Genomic DNA, 22,489 nt, shown 5'->3' with positions numbered 1-22,489 from the left:
ATTTTTAATTCTCTGCTTTTTACTACCCGAAGGAGTCTCAAAGCAGCATACAACACCCTAACTGTCCTCTCCCCACAACACATACCCTGTGAGGTAGGTGAGGCTGAGAGAGGTCTGAGAGAACTGTGACTGCCCCAAGGTCACCCAGCGGGCTGCAAGTGGAGGACTGGGGAATCAAAGAGTAGAGGCTGCTAAACCTCAGAGTCCACCATCCGAAGAAGCTAACATCTCCAGGGGAATTGATCTCTAGTGTCTCAATCAGTTTTAATTCCAGAGGATCACCGGGCCCCACCTAGAGGCTGGCGATCCTACAAGGGGGTATAGATGACGGAACAATTTCAGATTGTTAGTGAGGGACTACCTTTTTCAAAGTACCTGTGCATTAATAATTCCTGGCAGACTGGAAAACGGGATGCACTAGAGCAGGGGTAGTCAAACTGCGGCCCTCCAGACGTCCATGGACTACAATTCCCATGAGCCCCTGCCAGCGAACGCTGGCAGGGGCTCATGGGAATTGTAGTCCATGGACATCTGGAGGGCCGCAGTTTGACTACCCCTGCACTAGAGGATGCAACTTAATTTTCAGCAAAACGATTGCATTCACATGGCCCAGACTTTAAAGAAAAGAGAAAATTCAGTGAGAGAATTGAACACGGGCAAAGGAGAGGCATTGAACCCAGCCCGTTTTCAATTGTGCAGCATGAATAAATCGCAGGTTTTAGTGCTCGAGCGAGGGCGCTTTCACAGCGGCCACTTTGGAAGCTGCAACATCGGCTTCTCGGGGCACCGAGAGGAAGAAGACGGATTGCCAGTCATCAAACTCCAAATGAGTGATCTCAGTTCTTTTATTCCCCGCCGGGGGAACGTGGGCATTGAGCAACACAATTGTAAAACAGGAAGAGAGAACATGACAGGGGAGGGAGCCGCATTAGAACTTTTGGACACTGTTACGACGCTCGATGAAAAAGTGACACGCTCGTAAGGCAACTCACCGTCTAAGAGCTTCCCGTGATACACGGCCAGGCCTGCAACTCGGCCAATAAAGGTGAAGTAAGACAGATGGTCCTCGTTACAAAGGCCTGAGTTTGGATTGATCTGTAGAGTGTAGTTATCCCTTGAAGGGGGGAAAAAAAGCAACAAAGCAAAATAATGGGCATCACGTAAATCTGAGTTACTGCCAGACGATCGGACCGTATCCCTCCAGCTTCCTCCAGAGCGAATGTTTATACGGCAGGAATGCATCTGTGATGGAGATGAGCTAAGCAGGAGGAATCATAGAATCCTAGAGTTGGAAGGGGCCACACAGGCCATCTAGTCCAACCCCCTGCTCAATGCAGGATCAGCCCAAAGCATCCTAGAATCATAGAATCAAAGAGTTGGAAGGGGCCAGACAGGCCATCTAGTCCAACCCCCTGCTCAACGCAGGATCAGCCCAAAGCATCCTAGAATCATAGAATCCTAGAGTTGGAAGGGGCCACACAGGCCATCTAGTCCAACCCCCTGCTCAACGCAGGATCAGCCCAAAGCATCCTAAAGCAAGAAGGCCCTTGGGTCAGGATCCCTGATTGAGAAATGCTCACAGGGGCATCATAAAGGAAAAATAGGGATGCAGGAAAGTGTAATTTAGGAGAAGTGGCAAGGCTGATTTTTAATCCAATGTCTGGAGCAGCCTTTATCCATGGTTGAGAAACCCCTGAAACATTCTTCAAGCTTTGAGAAACCCCAGTCGTGGTGCAGCTGTGCAGAATGTGGTTGGGAAACAGAGCTGTGGACACGGCCACCCTCTCCGGGACCACCACTGGCCATAAATGTTTTAAAAATGATTCACGACTTCCTGCCCACTCACAGTGACCCCAATTTCATGCCCAAGTGATCCTCCCCCCCCCATCTCCAGAATCCAGCCTGGCCGAGAGGAAATTCACCTACCATCCCACAGTGGCAATCAGCAATTCCCTGGGTATGCAAGGAAGGGCCACAAGAGACCAACACTGGCACATCCCTTCCTGCCCACCCACTCATCATCTTCCTAAGTTCACAAAATCAGCATTTCTGTCAGTTCACTATCTAGCCTTTGGTTAAAAACTTCCAGAAAAGGAGAACCCACCACCTCCTGAGGAAGCCTGTTCCACTGAGGAACCACTCTGTCAGGAACGCCTTCTGGATGTTTAGCTGAAAGTTCTTTTGAATTAATTTCGACCCACTGAGGCAACAGAAAACAACTCTGCTCCATCTTCTATATGACAGCCCTTCAAGTTCTTGAAGATGGTTATCATATCACCTCTTAGTAGCCTTCTCTCCAGACTAAACACACCAAGCTCCCTCAACCTTTCCTCATACGACTTGCCAGACTGCCTGCAGCTACGTATCCGTGACAAAACCAGATCTGCAGTATAGTACTAGGCAGCCATTCCAGATGGCTGTGGTTTCATTCCTAATAGCTTTTGGTGCTTTGGCCTTCATTCACTGCCCACACAAGCTCTGAAAGGAAATCAGTGCCGCATTGAACCGGCCAGGCTATTTTTTAAAAATCCATTGTCTCCAGCATAAATTCCAGCTCGCCGAACGCTGAAATGGAAAGTGATATAGGTATTGACGCCCTGCATTGGCACCCTCGGCCAATAATAAATAAATCACGCTTTTAACAAACTTGCTCTAAGTTAATTGCCAGGCAGAAAGGGCAATTAAGTTGGTTTAAATAATAACTCCTGCACCCAGGGGAGAGCTAGTTATAATTAAGGCTTCTTTATGCAGGTGTTTTTTTTTTTGTCTTTTTCTCTTTGAAAAGGGCAGTTGTAATGGGGAGAAATGTAATTTACTCCTGGCTTTAATGACAAGAAGTGATTGAGAGGCTGGGACAAATGAGAAACCTCCCCAAAGTAGTGGGGTGAAAAATGTAGTTACAAAGCGCCTGTCAATCACCAACTCACACATATGAAACTGCCTTACACAGAATCAGTTCCTTGGTCTATCAAGGTCAGTGCGGTCCAAAGGAAAGCTAGAGGCAAAAAACATAGAAAATGACTCTACAATGGATCAGTTAATTAGCCTACTTACCACCTTCCAAAAGGATAAAATTTTGGGGAAGTTGTAGCAAAGATTTAGCAAGGTAGTGATGGAAATTAAAAGATGTGAAAAAAAGAGAAATTAAAACAGAATTCAAATCAATTGGAGAAAGACTGTGAGGAGGATAGATGGGAAAAGGCTGAAAATGATTTAGAAAAAGTTATTGATCTTTCAACGTTGTTAGGACTTCATCAAAAAGAGACAATACTGAGATTTACAGGAGTTAAATTTTTGAACTGGATGCAATGGAGGTTGAAGTACATCCAGTCTTCAAGGTTTACTCTAAAGTTGCATAGAGTTATCTTGACCTTTTAAAATTAGGAAACGTACTAGAGATGCTATTCTTAAATTACACTCTACAAATAGATTCTCAGAAGAAGGATTGGAAGTAGCAGTGTTAAAAGAAATCCCAGTGAGAATTCTAAAGAGGAAAGAGTATATGTTTTTGGTTTCCCGCCTCAAGAAAAAAGATATTCCATTTAAATAGGAAGAACTGGAAGGACTTTCATTTCTATTTAAATCCAAAAAGATTAGACTCACGTCTCTAAAGCGAGCAAAAGAATTCTTTCAACAAAATAAGCAACTATTAATAGATGAATACGAAGAAAAAATTTAAACATCTTTCACATGTAACAGTTATTTGTTGCCTTTTTTTACTTTACTTTCTTTTATTTCTTAAAAAATAACTAATAGAGATTATGGATTATAAAGTCTGATCTTGCAATGTGAACAGCCTCAATAGTACTCAAAAGAGGAGGAAAGTATTTCATGTAATGAAAAAACACAAACCTGATATAGTGGTTCTTCAGGAAACTCATGTAAGAACAAAGGATGTAAGATTACTAGTCCCAAAATAGGTAAAGAATTTGTTTCTTCCAATGAAAAAAAAATTAATGGAACTATCTTATATGTGAACCCGAAATCAGAACCTATGTTAATTATATATGACAATTTGGGAAGATTTGTGGGAGTGGATGTAATGTGGTTGGGTATTAAAACATTAATTTTGGCTGTCTATGTTCCAAATGTGAATAAGTCTGAATTTTATTTAGACTTGAAAAACAGGATATCTAAATTAGACTATACTAGCTAAGGGATTTTATTAAGGGATTTTAATGGTATTGTTTCCCCATCACTAGCCAGGAAAAAACCCAAGACAACAAGGTCTAGTGCAGTGGTTCTCAACCCTGGGGTCCCTACTTACCTCCTTCCAAAAGGATACTACAGATAATTTTAAAATTTTGGAGAAGTTGGAGAAGGTGGAGCAAAGATTTAGCAAGGTAGCGATGGAAATTAAAGATGTGAAAAAAGAAATCTATCACTTGAAGAAGCTGGAAAATACAGTGGGAGAAAATACAACAGACTTAAAATAAATTGGAGAAAGATTCGATGGTGAGGAGGATAGATGGGAAAAAGCTGTCAGGTTGGTGGCCGGGGTGACGATGGCGCCATGGCGCCTGCCACCTCCAGATTGTTGTGCGTGTGCAACTGCATGTACATGTGCATGCCTGTGCGCGCCGCCCCCGCTGCCATAGTTGGGGTTGCAGCGTTACAGCAGTTGAGAACCACTAGTCTAGTGGGAGACTACCATCAGTTTTTTTTATTTAGTCAGTATTCTGAAACTCACTGATGCATGGAGACTGAAAAATCCAGATGAAATTGATTTTACATATTTTCCAGGTAGACACAAATCTTTATCCAGACTTGATATGATTCCGGTGTCTAAAGACTTATTGACTAGAGTAATTAAAGTAGATATTGAACCTAAAATCTTTTCCTACCATAATGCTGGTGTTGCTAAGTTAAAAATGTTAACAAATCAGGGATATGGAGACTGACTGATCAGTTACTTTACAAGCAAGACATACTACAGAAATATAAAAAAGAAATAAAGGTTTTTCTTAACAAAAACTGGGGGAGAGAAGTGAAAGATAGAACAGTATGGGATACAATAAAAGCTGTGATGAAAGGATTTTTTATTCAGATAAATACCTTTATTAATAAAGAATAGGAAAAGACTGAGGAAAATATCTGTGAAGAAATCAGGGAAACGGGGGGGGGGGCAGTTAAGATTTAGATAATAAGGATTTGTTAAATAAGTTAAAAGCTTTGAATAAACCATTCTCAATACTATATGTGAGTGAATTAGAAACAAAATTAAAATCTACAAAATTGAGATTTTTTGAACAGGCAAACAAATCCAGTAGATGGTTAGCAGGAAAATAAAGAGAAGAAAAAGAAAAAAATTGTAACACAACACAAAGTAGAGAATAAAATAGTTACAGATGCAAAAAAAAATACAAAAGACTTTTTGTGACTATTTTTCTAATCTGTAAAAGAAAGAACAGGGAGAGGAAACTAAAATAGAGGAATTTTTGAGTAAGAATTGGAATATATTTCTGAAGTATTTAAGAATTTGAAACATGGCAAAACTCCAGATGCAGATGGTTTATCAAATTTATTTTTAAACTATGTAGGGAAGAGCTTTTAACACCTTTCCAGGAATTAGTATATAAGAATATCTTAGAATCTGAATCACTTCCAGATTCCTGGAATGAAGCATATATTACGGTTATTCTCAAAGGTGAAAATGAAAAGTTCATAATTTTATTCCAATATCTTTACTAAATGGAGATTATAAAATGTTTGCTTTGATTCTAGAAAATAGATTGAAGAGAGTATTAAAAGAGATTATTGGTAAAGAACAGTGTGGGTTTTTACCAAAATGTCATCGACAGAATGTGAGAATTGTGTTAGACATCATTGAATACCTGAATCTATATATAGAAAAACAAGCCTCCCATGTATTTATTGAGATAGAAAAGGCCTTTGACAATGTGTATTGGAATTTTATGTTGAAGAGCTTGCAACATTAGGAATAGGTGAGAAGTTTTTAAGTTGGGTTAAAGCCATCTATACTAATCAGGAAGCCAGAATCAAGCTTAATAACCAGATCTCCCCAAAATATGCCATCCATAAAGGAACAGGGCAAGGTTGTATAGAGAGCTTGATTAAAAGAATTCTAAATGATGTGGAAGTTAAGGGATTGAAAGGAAATTTGGAGGAATATAAAAATCCGTGCATTTGCCGACGACTTGGTGGTGTGTATAGAAAACCCTCTAAATTGATGCCTCCTTTATTTGCAGAGGCTGTACCCTTTATCTCACAAAGGATGTCATCATAACTGCCCTCCTGTTGAATGAAATCAGCCCCTAGGCTGATCCTGCATTGAGTGGGGGGTTAAGCTAGATGGACTGTATGGGCCCTTAAAACTCTATGATTCCATGAACATGGAATCATGTTAGCTTACTCAGACAGGTAAGGGTGCAATTTCTTATCCAAATCTAAATATATTAATCTGTCTTGCAGTGGCTGAATCAGGCCATTGGTCTATCCGGAATAGCGCCAAAAAGTAATAGGTCCCTGTCAGAGACAGCCCTACAATTCTATTTATGCTGAGTTCAAGCTGAGTTGTAATTCTAGTTTTTCATCAGAAGGTGTCACTCTAGTACTGCGTTTCTCTACCAGTGCTAGAATGGACAAATTAAAATAGGAAACCGATGAACACAGCAAACTATCAAACAGCCAATCTGAAACAAAATGAACAATGGGCTTAATTGTATTTAGAATTTTTTTAAAACCCTTCAAAGTGAAGCAGATAAGTTATTATTGAACACATGCATTCTTATGGATCTGAATACAAACCAATAAAAGCATAATTCACTTACGTTGCTGAATATTCGAAGAGACCATAATATGGGTTGAACATTTCCTTGGACAACAGGAAGAACCATTCCCTGGCCACGCCTCCATAATCAAGTCCCTTTTCTGACTCAAACTCTATCCAAAGTCTGGCTTTTAATACATCCGGTCTCTTCACCGACATGATTCTTCTATACGATTCTTCAAAAATATTATTTCTGTGGAGTTTCATCTCAAATCTGTTTGGTATATCAGCCTTGACGGTAGGAAGAGAAACAGATTTCATACAATGGCCTCTGTACATTTCAGTGTTTCATTAGATGCTTTTATAGAAAAGGAAGCAGAAAAGATTATTCCAGCTGAGTTACATTTTTTTACCCTTACTATAGAACAAACATTTAAAATATTCTATTGCCAACAAGACCAGTTCATGATGGTGACTCTAAAAAAAACCCTAAAGCTTACTGTTTCCTGAATAAAATCATTTTCTTGGCAAAGGAAGAAAAGAGACAAGTAAAATTGTTTTTCAGGCATATTTAGGGTATTCTTATTTTAAAGTAGAGAGGGGGAGGGAGGAAGAGAGAGAGAGAGGTATTAATTCCAAGCAACCAGGGCAACCAGGGCAATTTAGTTCATGGTGTATACTGATGTATAGTCATAGAATTGGAGCTGGGGAAAAGGCCATGTGTACCACCTCCCTGAACTAGATAGACATTGTCCTAATAATCTTATTCTTGCTAAAACATCTGGGTCCCAAATATGTAGCTTAGATGTAGGGCCTATTGATTTCAATGGAATTTCGAGCCAAGGCGTGACAAAGGGTGGAATTCTCTGACCTGAATGCTTGAGGTATAACAATTTAGTTCCACAATGCAGCAGCAGAGAGGCCCCATTTCGATTGGCTCTGTGGGAAAGGGCAATAACCTTCCTGCTGGAATTCTTCCCTCAATTGCCTGGTTTATTCCTCGTAAATGTTCCACAATCTCAGGGACAATCCCCCCTCACGTTCATTCCACTTTTAATAGGTTTTCTAATCAGTATTTCTCGCCGTGCTTGCAACTTTCAAAAAACTAGAGTTCCTGCGGGAGAACATGGCTCACACAGCTATGGAGTTATCCACCAGTTCTTCTAGGATGCTGATCTCATTGGGGGTGGGGTGTGTGTGGGGAGACAAAGTTGTGGATCTGTTGAATCTGAGCCTGTGAACCCCTTCAGTGAGAGAGAAGCAGCGGTCAGCATCCTGGCTGAACGGGTGGGTTGGAGGATCAAAGCAGCTATCCCCCCAAAAAAAGAGAGAAGAGGGGGAGAGTTCTGTATAATCATGAATAGCAAAAAGGTACGGAGAGACAGATTCCAGTCTAGTAGCACCTTACACACCAACAAGATTTTCAGGGTACAGGCTTTCGAGAGTCAGATCTAACGGAGGGAGCTTTTGGCTCTCAAACGATTACACCAGAGGATGTCAAACTGTGGCTCTCCAGATGTCTATGGACTACAATTCCCATGAGCCCCTGCCATGCCCTTGCTGACAGGGGCTCATGGAAATTGTAGCCCATGGACATAGTTTGGCCACCTGTGGATTACACCTGGAACACTTTCTTTGTCTTTAAGGGGCTACCGGACTTGAATCTCCTCTTTATGTTGTTACCTGCTGACCTGAGTGTAGGAAGGGCGGGATATAATTTTTTAAAAAAAAGATGACACAGCTACCTTGTTGAAACAAAAAGGTATGGGGAAAAGGCATTCCTACAAAACACCAGGGTACCCAAAAGTGCTTTCCCCTATCAACAAGCCACTCGGTTTCCGATACTAAATAAACCAAAATAACTTACCGGTTTCTTTAACTTCTTCCTGAAGTAGTCATACTTCTGTTTAAACTCTCTGGAATAGGGGACGGCCTGAAAGAGGTGAGGGCTTGGTTGTTAGTGGGAAAGGTCAATTGGGGACAGATGACTTGCAAACAGACTCTCGCCTGGGTGCTCCCTCCCTCCCCGCTTCATTGACTACAAAAACTATCATCCAAACAGGCTGTTAACACCCAAGGGAATCTTTTTCCTTGGCCCCCAGGCCAATTCTATTCAAAATGAACGTCAGGGCAGGTGACGGAAGTGGGAACTAAGACAGGTGAAATGGTGTGGGTGAGATGGTTTCCTTTTATATATGTGGGTCACTAACTAGGAGCTCAGAGAGAGAGAGTCCCTAGCACTATGACAGTCTTGGGGACAACCCCTTCTGTGCTCCTCATTCTTCAAAAACAGCTTTGGGAAGAACAACAGCCAGAACACATAGTCCTGTGGCATGCATCTGATCTTACTTTTTGAGCTTTCCAGCTAGAGAATTTCTCACTTGGGGTCCCAGAAGGCCCGGCTTGTGACAATACAGCATGTAAATAAATGTGCTCTGCCTCTCAGTTAGTTTCTAATAGCAAAATAATTGCCCTCATTTATCAGGGATGCCAAATAAAGATATATAGTTTATCCACTTCAGGGTTTTTTTAAAAAACCTCTAATCACCAGGGTGGACTGCTAAACATACTATTTCTTCCCCTCTTGGAACCACATCACTTTCGGGTAGGGGCTGGGGCAGAATCTCAGTAACCGATGCCTACTTGGCAGCAAACAATGATCTTGGTTGGAGAAAAGAAGCCACCTGACACAGCTCCAGAACAACAGACGGAAGGGCAGATGAACCTGGTGCCAGAATACAGGAGAGGGAAACACTTCTCTGCCCCATAAATGCAGTTGCTCAGCAGTTGGGATGGGTTCACAAGAGGAGGCTTCCATGCAAAAGGATGGACCTTTCTCTGCCCCCTTTCTGCAAGGAGCCCATACCTGGTTCCCCCCTGCCTTATTTTATCCTCAAGTACAACCTAGCTCCCCTAGCTTAATGTGGTAATGCTAAACAATTCCATAGTTCAAACACATTACCTTGACACACATCACCCTTACAACTAGGGATGGGAAATTCCTGGAGGTTTGGGAGTGGAGCCTGGGGAGGACGGGTTTTGGGGAGGAAAGAGACTTCAGCAAGATATCCTGCCATGAAGTCCACTGTACAAAGCCATTTTCTCCAGGGGAACCGACCTCCACAGTCGGCAGATGAGTTGCAATTTTGGAAGATTGCCAGACCCCAATGGATTAGCAGGCTAGGAAGCTGTTATAATGATACAGCCTGTATCACTATCGTCATATATTGCAGATAGGGCTAAGGTTGTGAAGCTTTCTGCAGGCCATCTACTAAGTGTGGGAAGAGGCAGGATTTGAACCAATGGGCATCTTTGCTCGCCATGCAGCCTCCTAGCAACTCTGTCCCACTTGCCAGTTCCCAACAGCCACGAATAATAACAATATAGGCAACATATCAGGAAAATTTTTTTGACAGTCAGAGTAGTTCAGCAGTGGAATAGGCTGCCTAAGGAGGTGGTGAGCTCCCCCTCACTGGCAGTCTTCAAGCAAAGGTTGGATACACACTTTTCTTGGATGCTTTAGGATGCTTAGGGCTGATCCTGCGTAGAGCAGGGGGTTGGACTAGATGGCCTGTCGGGCCCCTTCCAACTCTATGATTCTATGATTCTATAATAATCGCGCTGTCGAGATGCAACTGCCTTATGGAGATCCCTCATGTGGTTTTCAAGGCAAGAGAGAACCAGAGGTGATGGTGGATCTACTCCTCAAGGTAAGCTGCTGTCTTCTACCAGCTGTGGTCAGAAGGGAGACAGAGGCCAAGCACGACAAGGAAGTCGTCACCCTGCCTCCAAAGTATCCCAACAGGACATGCAGTACTTACTGGGCCAGTAATAGCTGGATTCTGCAACCTTGGATCTTCCCACTGGGTAATTTTGTTATCTGTAATTAAAAACAGAAAAATCACAATTTGAGTTCTCTTCCAACACTCTTCTAACATTCTTCCAACACTCCAGGCTTAGGTTTCCCAAGATACATTTATGGTTTTTGCCTGTCTCTTTGTCATTACATACTTCATGGTTAGAGGGGGAAATTACATAGACCCCATTCATTAACACCCCATCACACTGTTTAGTGAGAAACATCCATTCAAAAGAAGATCCGTTCCATTACCAGAGTACTGCCTGGCATTCCACGGGTGCTACCTGATTTCACAATATATTAGGAACGTAACTCAGGTGAAATAAAAGAATGAGATAGGAGCCCTAGTGGATGGGGAAGGCTAGAAATCTCGGTATAATGCAGTTAAAGGAAGAAGCCTGTATCAGAACTATGGAGAAATCCATCTTTTTCTTTCCATTTTCTTTAGTTGAGGGTTTTCTTCCCAAGGGGATCCAAAATGGCATGTAGAACTCTCCCTGCCACCATTTTGTAGCTGGATGTGACTTTTGGTTCCTCTCCCAAGCAGGTTTAGGTCTTTGTGCGGCTGAAGGCACAAGACTTTCACACAGGGTCTTGGCCATCAGTCCCTTACCGAACCCCGAGTGAGCCAGGTCAGCAAACCTAAGTTTAACTCTGGATGTTGGATTATCTTATTGAATATTTCTCTGCTTAAGCTGTGGTTTTGCAACTAGCTTGTAAGACGATTTTGAGTCACCAGAGTGGTAGAAAAGTTGAGCTTAAATGTCTTTAATTAATTCACCAGGGCCTGAGAGATATTAAGTTCCTACCAGGGTGTGTCTCCAGAGGCAAGCGCTAGGTGAAGAGAGAGGGATCCATATATGTCTCTCAAAAGCAAAGTATGCCATGGAGATACAAGCAAATCACTGTTGTTGTTAGGTGCGAAGACGTATCCGACCCATCGTGACCCCATGGACAATGATCCTCCAGGCCTTCCTGTCCTCTACCATTCCCTGGAGTCCATTTAAGTTTGCACCGACTGCTTCAGTGTCTCCATCCAGCCACCTCATTCTCTGTCGTCCCCTTCTTCTTTTGCCCTCAATCGCAATGGGAAGCTCTTCCACTTTGGGAGGGGTCTAGGATCCGCTACTCTATGATAACAGGAAATAATATACACAATAGAGATTCCTGGGGGGAAGCAACACGTGGGCAGTTATTTGGGCCTCCTTTAAGCAGATCCTCAAACTACCATAATGGTGGCTTCCATGCATATCAGAGAGGTTTTAGAAGTGATTAAGATCAAATATCAAAGGTATTTAAGAGATAAAGGAGGGCAGAGTATGGTCTTGGGCTCTTAAGTTGGGGCAGAATCATGGTAGGGGGTTGAAATGATTTGTCTATCAATCCACTGGTACTGATTCTGAAGTATAAATGGAAGTTTTAATAAAATACTGTTTTGGGGTTTTTTTTACAAGCAATTGGGTAAAGAGTGCCACAGCATTTTGGGAAAGGTGCTTTGCATGAAAGAGGACACTTTTCCTTTAAAGCACTGTGAACAGACTGTCGCAAATTTTAATGAAGTCAGCATTTGGCTCAGAACTGCTTTTAAAATTCAGGCTGGCTTTATCAAAGGGTACGTAATTTGCTCCGACGCTATCAGATTTCCCTTTGTGGTATGCAGAGTGGTTTAGCAGTCAGCAGAATGGTTTTGGTAATCCTAAGGACGGTTATGCCCTTCCAAGCTCGTGGACATCAATGAACATAGGAGGACACTACATGGGGTAACAGGAGCAAGTGCAGTTTAAGCAAACTAAGTCTTATTAAAAGAAAGGATGGCAAAGGATGCCAGTAGTTCATTGGATCAGGTAGTGGTGGGCCAGCATGGCTAGCTGCCCCCTTGCGCCAGGGATAGAGCTCAGAACCAACCTACTTTCCATGCTGATATGCAAGACCACTCCCCTCTTATCCTACCCAGCACAACTGTGCCATGCAACAGACTCGTCTGCTGGCAGAGTTGCTCAACCGGTCTTGTGTACTGGCTGCCTGACAGCTTGGACTTTTGAGTGCGTTTGTGGTCCTTTTTAATGGCAAGTAAGGCTGGAAGCCACTGGGCATGCTCCCTCTTGCTTGGAACAAACAAGCCACACAGCTCGTGTGGCTGTGACAGAAACGGCATCTACAGATGTGCGGTGGCAGCAGCAATTGAATGCATCGGATCCAGCACCTTCTGCCCACACAACGCCATGTGCTGCAAGCCTACACCAACTTGGTGAAGGGGTCAAGAGAGGCAGCTTCTAAACTGGTGAGCCGGGTTTGATCCCGCGCTCCTCCACATGCAGCCAGCTGGGGGACCTTGGGCTCACAGAAGCTGTTCTGACCAGTATCAGGGCTCTCTCAGCCTCACCTGCCTCACGGGGTGTCTGTTGTGGGGAGAGGAAAGGGAAGGCGCTTTGAGACTCCTTCAAGTAGAGAAAAGCGGCATATAAGAACCAACTCTTCTTCTTCTTCAGTAATATCGGGGCTCTCTCAGCCTCACCTCCCTCACAGGGTGTCTGTTGTGGGGAGAGGAAAGGGAAGACGATTCTAAGCTGCTTTGAGACTTTTTTGGGCAGTGAGAAGTGGGGCATTAAAAGCAACTCTTCTTCTCGATGCCCAGGCTCACTCTTTTAAGCCTGGAGAACAGAGCGTGGGAACAGCGATGCAGCCAACAAAAGGGCTTGAACTCCTAGCTATTGTACTCTATTGGCAGGGGTAGTCAACCTGTGGTCCTCCAGATTTTCATGGACTACTATTCCCATGAGCCCCTGCCAGCGTTTACACCAGTGGTGTATTTCGGGTATTTCTTTGTTAATTCCTTGAACTATTCCTTTATAGTTCAAGCTGACACTCACCAGAGAATTATCATCTGTTCCGTTCCTGACTTCAAAGACACGATGCTACTTAAAAGCTAGCCAAACCCATAAATTACTTCACGCCGGCAAGGGTTTCCTCCCCTCTCATAACCCTCTGCTATATTAATGCCACTGATGAGGGTTCTAAAGGTTAATTCGACAGAGATTCCAGGAAAGGAGAGGCTATGTCATTGGTGCATTGATTTCTGTAAGGTTAATTTCACGGGCTCAATACATGTCCTTCCTCTCGCTCGCCCTAAATTTCTCTGGTTTAATGAGGAATGTGTATATTTATGACAACCCACAAACACTCCCAGCTCAACAAACCATGTTCTACCGCCACTGGATAGTCAAAACACGACAAAAAGACCCACACACTTGCTCAGAGGTGCTGTCAAAGGACATGTCTACAATGAAACACCATTTACACTGGAACTCCAAGGGACAGAAGTGGATAGAGATTAACAGGGTGGGGTGCAAGAGAAACATGCCACAAATAGAAAATAAGGTCAGAACTGGCATTGCCCCAAGCCCTTTCTTTTCTTTCCTCCTTTTATTTTTGGAATCATTTCAGGGGGGGGGGGAAACGGTTCTATCGAAAATTTCTTCTCCCGCTGCCTTGCACAGAGAGACTCGTGGCTGCATCCATTTGATTTCTCATCTTATTTTCTATTCCTAGGGTGTGCTTTCGTTTATTAATAGAAGTGCATAGAAGCCATGGGATCCATCCACAACACCAAATAAATAAATAAATAAATAAAAGCTCAACGTAAAACAACCACAAAGAAGAAATGTTAATGCTTCACAAGATCAAATCGGGACAAATCTTGATGAGCCAATTAAAAGCAAGCTTTCGGTGAATTATACAGTACCGTAAGAGGGCACTAAGTCTCGCGTATGAATGTCGCCACAAATCAACACCTGGCTTCCTAAATGAAGAGTAAAATTACAAAGCTTTCACTTCAATATTGCATTTACCTCCCTTCACCTACTGGCTGCGGAAACCTGCGGGGCCTACTTACTATGATCTATGTAAAACGTTCTTCCGTCCAAATGTATCCTTTCCTCCCAACCGGGCTGCAATGAAAAGAAGAACAGAAAACAAACATCACAAGCGGGAAATACTGTTTTCAAAGCAGGAAATGGACCTTCTTGCCCTCCCTTTCTGTATTACCCTTGTCTTAAAATGGAACAGTCTTAGAGGGCTGCCTTTTCCCTTATACCAGTGGTTCTCAACCTTCCTAATGCTGCGACCCTTTAATACAGTCCCTCATGCTGTGGTGACCCCCAACCATAAAATTATGCAACCATAAAATTATCCTTCACAGAAATTAAACCGAAACTGACTGATGGCGTGAAGATCCATTGTTCATGATTGTATATAAATTGGGTTTTTTCCCCGGGGTTTCTCAGTTCAGTTCTGCCTCTTGTCCCACCATGCCGATCTCACTCTTTTCTGCCTGCAGCAGGAGCAGCAACAGTGGTGGTGCCCCTGCCCCGGCCAAGCTGCTTGGCCTGCCGTGACCCCTGTGAAAGGGTCATTCGATCCCCAGGTTGAGAACCACTACCTTATACCCCAGAGATGGTCGAGCAACCAAAATCTGCTCAAGGTCCTTGACCCTAAAGGGATAAAACTCGTCTCAACCAGGGCCAGGGTGTTTTTGGTCCCGACCCTGGCCCGGTGGAATGCTGTACCTGAGGAGATCAGGGACCTTAAACAGTTCCAGAGGGCCTACTAAACTGAGCTGTTCCACCAGGCCTATGGTTGAGGCCAGGTATAAACATCAAGATATTGGCCTCCCTGCTTGAGAACCCGTCCACCAGCAGAAGCCCCTCCAAGCTCTGACCGACCTCAGATCATTAGGAGGAGGCAGTTCAATTGTTTTAATGTCTTCAGTAATATTTTTTTATTAACTTAGTATGATTGTTTTAAAGTTGGTTGTTACTTGCCCTGAGCTGATCAAAAATTTTACAAAAAAACCAACCTCAGATCATTAGGAGGAGGCAGTTCAATTGTTTTAATGTCTTCAGTAATATTTTTATTAACTTAGTATGATTGTTTTAAAGTTGGTTGTTACTTGCCCTGAGCTGATCAAAAATTTTACAAAAACCCCCCCAAAATTTTATTATCTAAAACAACAACAAGCAGAGTTCTGTACTTCTTGGTAAGAGGTCCCCCGTGTGGCACCCACTGTCCCCTTCTCTGGTGCTTTAGCGTTTTTAGGAAGTGACTGGGATCAGCTTGAGCTTTTGCCCAACAAGGCTTCTGATTGGTCACTGGAGATTTGATTGGCAGTGCAGATTTTTTAAAATGTTGATTTGGCACCAGCTGCCACCACAGTACAAGGATCCACACCTTGTGACTCAAGTTAAGCTGCGGCAACCATTTTGTGGCTGTTTCTGCCTCCTCTGGCAGCCATTTTGTGGCTGCGCCCATCATGCCGTGTCAACATTCCAAATGTTCCTGCAAACTCAAACATGTGACCTCTGTTCCAGGTCCACTGATGCCAACGGGCCCAGGAGGCTGTATTTCGGCTTAGGATGCTGCTTTAAGACAGTGGTCCCCAACCTTTCTATCACCGGGGACCACTCAACACTGGTGACCACTCACCAGGGACCACTCAATGCCTTTTACTGAGGCCTTGCTGAGGGGGGGTAGTTTACTCCTCTACTCTCAACCACTGCCCTAGTGCTCTCTTGGCCCAGACTACCCAACAATGTGGTATGCTCATGGGGCTTCTGCTATTCCAAAGAGGACTCTTAGAGAAGAAAAAGGCAGCCAATCTGTTTCCTTTCACTGAATGCACTGAGAGACAACTACAAGTAGGGAAGTTTCAATGCATAAATGGGATTTCTATGCCAGCAAACAAAAATAACCTGCTGGATCGGGAAATTATCCTGGAACCAATTATGAGAAATGTGCTTGCAGCATTCAGAAAGAATACAGAAGGCACTCACAGAGAACTGTACTCTGTGTCCAAAGAGAAGGAACAATGTCATTTGTTCAGGAGTCTACAAACTGCTTTCCATGTGACAATTTCCATTCATAGGAACTCTCACACGAGGCGCTTTCTTCCACAGAAAAACATGAGCATAAATAGAATTTATTCCCAGAACTACTCAATGGGTGTGGAGATTCTGAGCTGTAGCTGAAGTCTTGGTTTTCCAATTAATCATTTAATATTTAGCACGGCTCGTCAAGATGTGAGAAGTGGAGAACTGGGGGGGAAACAGGACCAGCCCTGGGCTCTGTGTCTGTATCAGCAATATTGGAATAGCCAAAGGTAAGTCAAGACTACGTCTCCTACCAAGTTGGATTCAGTTTTGCCTAGTCTACACTTGCCACAGTGATTTGGCTAGAAATACCAGGTTGCCCATTTGGGCAAGCAACCACTCACTCTCAGACCCTGGCCCCTCCCGGGGGTACAGTCATGGTAGAGAAAGGGCCAGGCAGAAATGAGTTACTTCTGGTTATGAAGCCAGAACTTCATTGCAGTTTCAAGAAATGCCATATACAGAAATCTCACTGCCGAAGTCTTCTGGAGACATCAGATGATAATCATAGAGGTGACATATCAGGTTTCACAGTTATGCCTGGCAACCAGGGAGTGGGGTTGGGGAGGTATAAGGACATGGGTAGGGTAGATGTTGATTGTACTGCTATGTCACTTCTCATAGAGAAGCTCTAGGAATTGCCAGAATGTATATGGTAAAACCATAGAGGTTCCCAGTGATCTTCTTCTCCCAAATGTCCTATTTTTAGCAGTTTTGCTCAGGCCTTGCAAACTGAAGGCCCTGGATTCCTTAAATCACTCCATCTCACAATGGGTTCTCAAATGCTCTTAACATCACTGGTGTCAGGGTTTAGAGCGACGGGCGTCTAATCTGGGGAACCGTATTTGATTCCCCACTGCTTCTCCACATGCAGCCAGCTGGGTGACTTCAGGCCAGTCATAGTCCTGTTAGAGCTGTTCTCGCAGAACTGTTCTGTCAGAACTCTCTCAGCCCCACCTACCTCACAGGATGTCTGCTGTGGGGAAGGGAAGGCGATTGTAAGCTGCTTTGAGACTCCTTTGGGTTGCGAAAAGCAGGGTATAAAAACCAACTCTTTTTCTTTGTCTTCTTTTTCTTCCTCAGGGAGCCTTCTCTTCTCAGGATGTGGCCATTATCTCATGGGTTCTTACAGACCCCATAAACCACAGTTGCATACCAACGGATGACCGCACTGAAATGTCCCTTTGTTTTCCCACAAGGTAAGCATAATGTGCGAGAGCGGCCTCCGAACTGTGTGCAGCAGCAAGAACGGGCTCGTTGTTTACCCTGATGAGAATACACAGCAAACAGGGCCTTTCGGCTCCCCAAATACAACTCTCCTAGCCTGCCCTGCCTCTCAGAGGGAATTTGCTTTCCGCCCCGAGATGCAAAGCCGTCATTTACATATGTAAATCAGCCCACAAAGCGGGCAATCCACTTATGCTGCAAAAGGGAGCTCGACGGTTAAGCCGGATTTGTGAAGGCCTAGAAAACAAACACAAAACAACATCCACACACACAATCTGCGGGCTGATAATACATTACAAAATTAGCCGTGTTCCCTATTGACCTGTGGCTGTTCCTTCTCAGCTCTGATTAAACCTTGTTGCTCGGTTCTGTTTCGAGAGCAACTATCTGCGAGCGTCCAAGATCCACAGCATGTCCTGTGGTTTAACCTTCAGCTCTGTTGTAGCTTGTGGACCACAGCTAAACTGGAGGGGGGGGGGAGGGCTTCATGGCCAAGCTGCGCAGTAGAGGTCCACTCCAGAAGGGTGGCTGGAGCAGGGGTAAGCAAACTGTAGCCCTCCAGATGTCCATGGACTACAATTCCCATGAGCCCCTGCCATGCTGGCAGGGACTCATGGGAATTGTAGTCCATGGACATCTGGAGGGCCACAGTTTGCCTACCCGTGGGCTAGAGGCTCAAAGGGATTTTCATCCCCATTCACTGTGAGGCAAACATGTTTCGATCGGCACACAAAAAAACTCCCGTGCATGAAGCCAGCCTAGAGCTTGCATGGATACGAACGTAGAAATGTGAATTCTTACAGGAAGAGGGCCCAGGTCGTTGGGATTTAAAGCTGCTTTCGATCTCAGGTGGACTGGGAACTTTAGTCGCGGGTCTTCCTGTAATGAAAAACACACGGCCATAAGAACAGGGCTCCCAAAGTGGCAAAAGCATGAGCCGTATTGACGTCAATGCCATCATAACCAATGTCATGTGACTACCCCCGGTCTTCATTTCTAGGAACCAGTTGAACTTTGTGGCAAAAGAGCTACATCTCCTGCTCTTGCTGCTTAATAGAAACTAGGTGCACAATGATTTTTAGAGGGTTTTTTCCCCCACAAGGGTGGGGGAGTTGTGCACAGCAGATGCAACGCTCTCAAGCGATATGTAAGTGATTGAATGTTCCTGCAACATTAAACCAATATCCAGGCTTAGGAGATAGCTTTACATTCAAGCAATCCCCCTAAAGCCCTGGTTAGTACTTAGATGGAAGACCACCAAGGGAGTCCAGGGTCGCGACACAGAGCAAGGAATGGAAAAACAGCTATTGTTGGTTGTGAACTGCCCCGAGCCCATATGGCAGTATACAAATTAAATATTATTATTATCATTATTTTTGTCGCTGTTGTCTCCTGCCTTGAAAACCCTACAGGATGCACTTTCCTCTACCACCAAATGGTTTTGTGTGATGTTTGAGCAGAGCCAGAGACAGGGCAATGAGGAGAGATTCAGGCTTCTAGTTTGGACTGTCTCAAAGGACAGCAGGTTCATGGCCACAGCACAACTGCATCAGTCCCAAAATCTTGCTGCTAAAGGCACACAGAATGGTGTGGGTATCCTCAAATTCCTGGGGGCTGAAAAGCCTTGAACGATGGCTTGTGGACGAGTCAAACCCGGTTCCCCTCTTCGCCTGCCTCCCTTTCCCTCTCCGTGCCTTGCTGAAGCTGTGTGCAACAGCATTAAACCGGATTTAATATGAAGTTCCTGCGAGGCATGACAAATGTACACTCCTCTCTGCTTCACAAACATCTGGGGAAATAAACAAGGCCAGGAAAGCCAAATAGCTCAAGAATATTTGGAAGAATGAGGATGAATCGCTTTCTTAGCCGTGATCTCTAAAGAGATTACGTAAAAGAACAACACGGGAGAAGCAACCTTTGAGAAGTGCAACCTGTCAAGAGGTGGTGAGGTTATTGGCCTGGGTTTACCTATATCCTTTCCAGCCATTCGAGAGCTAAGCTTACAGCCGCCGTCTGAGATTTCCAATAAATATCTAGATACATCGGGTCAGCGTAGACTTTTCCTTGTCAGCAATAAAGACTTTTGCTGGCTAGATTTGTAGGTGTATCACTAACAGCCAAACCCGAAGTACACTGATTTTGCCGGGCAAAGATGTGCCACGGGGATTGGGCTGCCTTCATCACTCTGTGCCAGCTTCAAACCCTTAGATCATCATCATCATCTCGCTTGATTTTCAGGCTGCCCCTCTCCAATACTGGTTTTCGTGCAGCTAATATCATTAAGACCATATACACACTTTCTTAAAATTATTTAAAACCATTTGCAAATTACTTAAAACACTCCCGATAAACCTGCTTCGTCACAAATTCCCCAAGAACGTGGGGTCAAATGGATTTCAGATTATATTCCCCAGGATTCAGATGGGGTAAGATGCAGGTAGGCAGGCTCATTACTGATGCTACCTGCTGGCAGAGCACTGTTTTACAGGCCCTTTGGAACCCTGGCAGCTCCAAAAGGGCCCGGATCTCTGCTTGCAGCTCATCCCACCAGGATGGAGCCATGGCTGAAAAAGCCCTGGCTCTGGTTGAGGCCAGCTGTACTTTCTTGGGTGCCGGGGATCACTAGCAAGTGATCTGGTTCATGCCACAAGTAACATTCTTCAGGTTTTGAGAATCCCCAGAAGTGGTGCAACTGTGCAGAATGTGGTTGGGAAGCTTAGCTGTGTACACATCCACCCAGGGACCCTCCCCTTCCCACCCCCTCCAGGCCCACCACTGACCATTTGGGAGGGGTCAGCACAACCATATATGGTCATATCACCTGATAAATGTTTAACCCATTAAAATAATAATTAACTTCCGCCCATTAAGGAAACTCCATCAAGAAACCCCTTGGTTTCACAAAATCCTGGTTGAGAAAGCCTGATATTATAGAACAACCATATCGGTCTGAAGGAGAACAGATAGATTCAAGTCCAGTAGCACCTTAGGGGGGGAAACAAGATTACAGGGGTGTCATGTTCTGTGATTAATATCCCCGTAATTTTGTCATAACTGCCCTGTCTCTGGACTTGAATCAAGCTGTATAACAAAATTAAATTATTCTTGAGCAAATTACCTAACAATTGTATGCAAGTACTCTCTATATAAGAGCCTCTTGTGGCACAGAACGGTAAGGCAGCAACATGCTGTCTGAAGCTGTCTGCCCATGAGGTTGGGAGTTCGATCCCAGCAGCCGGTTCATGGTTGACTCAGCCTTCCATCCTTCCGAGGTCGGTAAAATGAATACCCAGTTTGCTGGGGGTAAACGGTAATGACTGGGGAAGGCACTGGCAAACCTCCCCGTATTGAGTCTGCCATGAAAACACTGGAGGGCGTCACCCCAAGGGTTAGACATGATTTGGTGCTTCACAGGGAATACCTTTACCATTACCTTTTACTCTCCATTGTGAAGGATGTTAGTGAAGGATGATTCAGGCTCATGTTGCTTTGATTTAACTTAAAATTACAACCACTTGGGCAGCTTCTTCAAGATGGAGAATGTGAGAGAGTGGCTCTTTATCACTTTACTCCCCTGCCATTTTCTTCTGTGTGGGTGGGCAGGGGGGGGGCGAGGAAGAAACCTCTCACCGCTTAAATGCTTGCTGGAGGAAAAAAAACAGAGTAGCTGTGCATTTTCTCCAGCAAGGGCACATAGCAATTGGGGGGGGGGGGGGCTTTTCCAACAGGACAAAAGGGTGGGAGGAGGTAAAAGCCCTCCTCCCTTTGCACCATCCACCCACTCCTTGCAAAGGCATCCCCAGAAGCTGCACTCGGAAAATAAATCTCTGAAAAATGATCATAGAGGTTGAAAGGGGACATGATTGCTCTCTTTAAGTCTTTGAAAGGTTTTCACTTACAGGAGGGGAGACAGTGGTTCCTGTTGGCAGCAGAAGAGAGGACTCACAGTAACGGGTTTAAACTACGTGTAGAACGGTACTGGCTAGATATCAAGGGAAAAAAATTCAGACTGGTTCAGCAGTGGAACAAGCTGCCTAAGGAGGTGGGGAGCTCCCCCTCACTGGCGGTCTTCAAGCAGCAGCTGGACAGACCCTTATCCTGGATGCTTTAGGCTGGTCCTGTATTGAGCAGCGGGTGGGACTAGATGGCCTGTATGACCCCTTCCATCTCTATGGTTCTATGAATCTTATTTGAGCCCCCGTTATGCAGAAATGTTCCTCAATGCATAAAAACTGCAATCTGTGGTCTTTGAACACTTTCCCACTTTCAGATCCACAATTCTATAAAGCAAGAGGGGAGAATTCTGCTTACCCATGTGGTTGTCTTTGTGTTATGATCAATGAAGAAAGGTCTGCCGTTAGGTGCTATTCGCATCTCCCAGCCAGGAGGTAAGAAGCTTTGTGTCAGTTTGTGCTGTGGTTTTGGAGAATTGTATGGTGAAGGTTGTGGAGATTGTGGGTTGGAAAGGGTGTCCTTCACGGCTCTTCGCACAGGAGAGTCCTTGGCGCCCTGTGGAAAGGAGTGGTGCATTAACAATCACAAATGTCACCTTATCTCAAGATGCAAGCGGTAAAAGTTATATACCCTGCTCTACACAAATCTTCAAGTGGGATACAGGCGTCAATGACAAACATCTGTTCTAATTTGTTTGCTTGGAAATTAGCTATTGGTTTTTATGATGCATTTATGATGCATACATCACATGCACACATGTACATCAGCCTTTTCCAATTTTTTTCCTATTGAGAC

At 44.2% G+C, this 22,489-nt stretch overlaps 1 protein-coding gene and 1 long non-coding RNA gene across 15 annotated transcripts in view; one reads left to right on the top strand and one right to left on the bottom strand.

Moving 5' to 3' along the window:
- Positions 1 to 22,489, bottom strand: part of NEDD4L (NEDD4 like E3 ubiquitin protein ligase) — a 312,252-nt gene that overhangs the window by 30,622 nt on the left and 259,141 nt on the right. For 10 of the 14 annotated variants that reach the window (XM_077346870.1, XM_077346875.1, XM_077346874.1 and 7 more), the window contains 8 exons: positions 22,052 to 22,249; positions 18,542 to 18,619; positions 14,482 to 14,536; positions 14,332 to 14,388; positions 10,552 to 10,610; positions 8,598 to 8,663; positions 6,792 to 7,021; positions 993 to 1,114 (listed from right to left, as the gene is read on the bottom strand). In XM_077346870.1, coding sequence (XP_077202985.1) covers positions 993 to 1,114; positions 6,792 to 7,021; positions 8,598 to 8,663; positions 10,552 to 10,610; positions 14,332 to 14,388; positions 14,482 to 14,536; positions 18,542 to 18,619; positions 22,052 to 22,249 — 865 coding nt within the window. The remainder of the gene's footprint in view (positions 1 to 992; positions 1,115 to 6,791; positions 7,022 to 8,597; positions 8,664 to 10,551; positions 10,611 to 14,331; positions 14,389 to 14,481; positions 14,537 to 18,541; positions 18,620 to 22,051; positions 22,250 to 22,489) is intronic. The other 4 variants (XM_077346869.1, XM_077346871.1, XM_077346864.1 and 1 more) reach the window with 1 other exon arrangement.
- Positions 4,584 to 22,126, top strand: LOC143842124 (uncharacterized). The gene is made up of 3 exons (XR_013232988.1): positions 4,584 to 4,743; positions 17,597 to 17,712; positions 22,011 to 22,126. It is a non-coding gene; the product is annotated as an uncharacterized LOC143842124 (long non-coding RNA).

This window comes from Paroedura picta, chromosome 7 (genome assembly GCF_049243985.1).
Source record: "Paroedura picta isolate Pp20150507F chromosome 7, Ppicta_v3.0, whole genome shotgun sequence".
Classification (NCBI taxonomy): Eukaryota; Metazoa; Chordata; class Lepidosauria; order Squamata; family Gekkonidae; genus Paroedura; species Paroedura picta.
The sequence above is the reverse complement of the archived record's forward strand: the minus strand, read 5'-3'. Positions and strand labels throughout refer to the sequence as shown.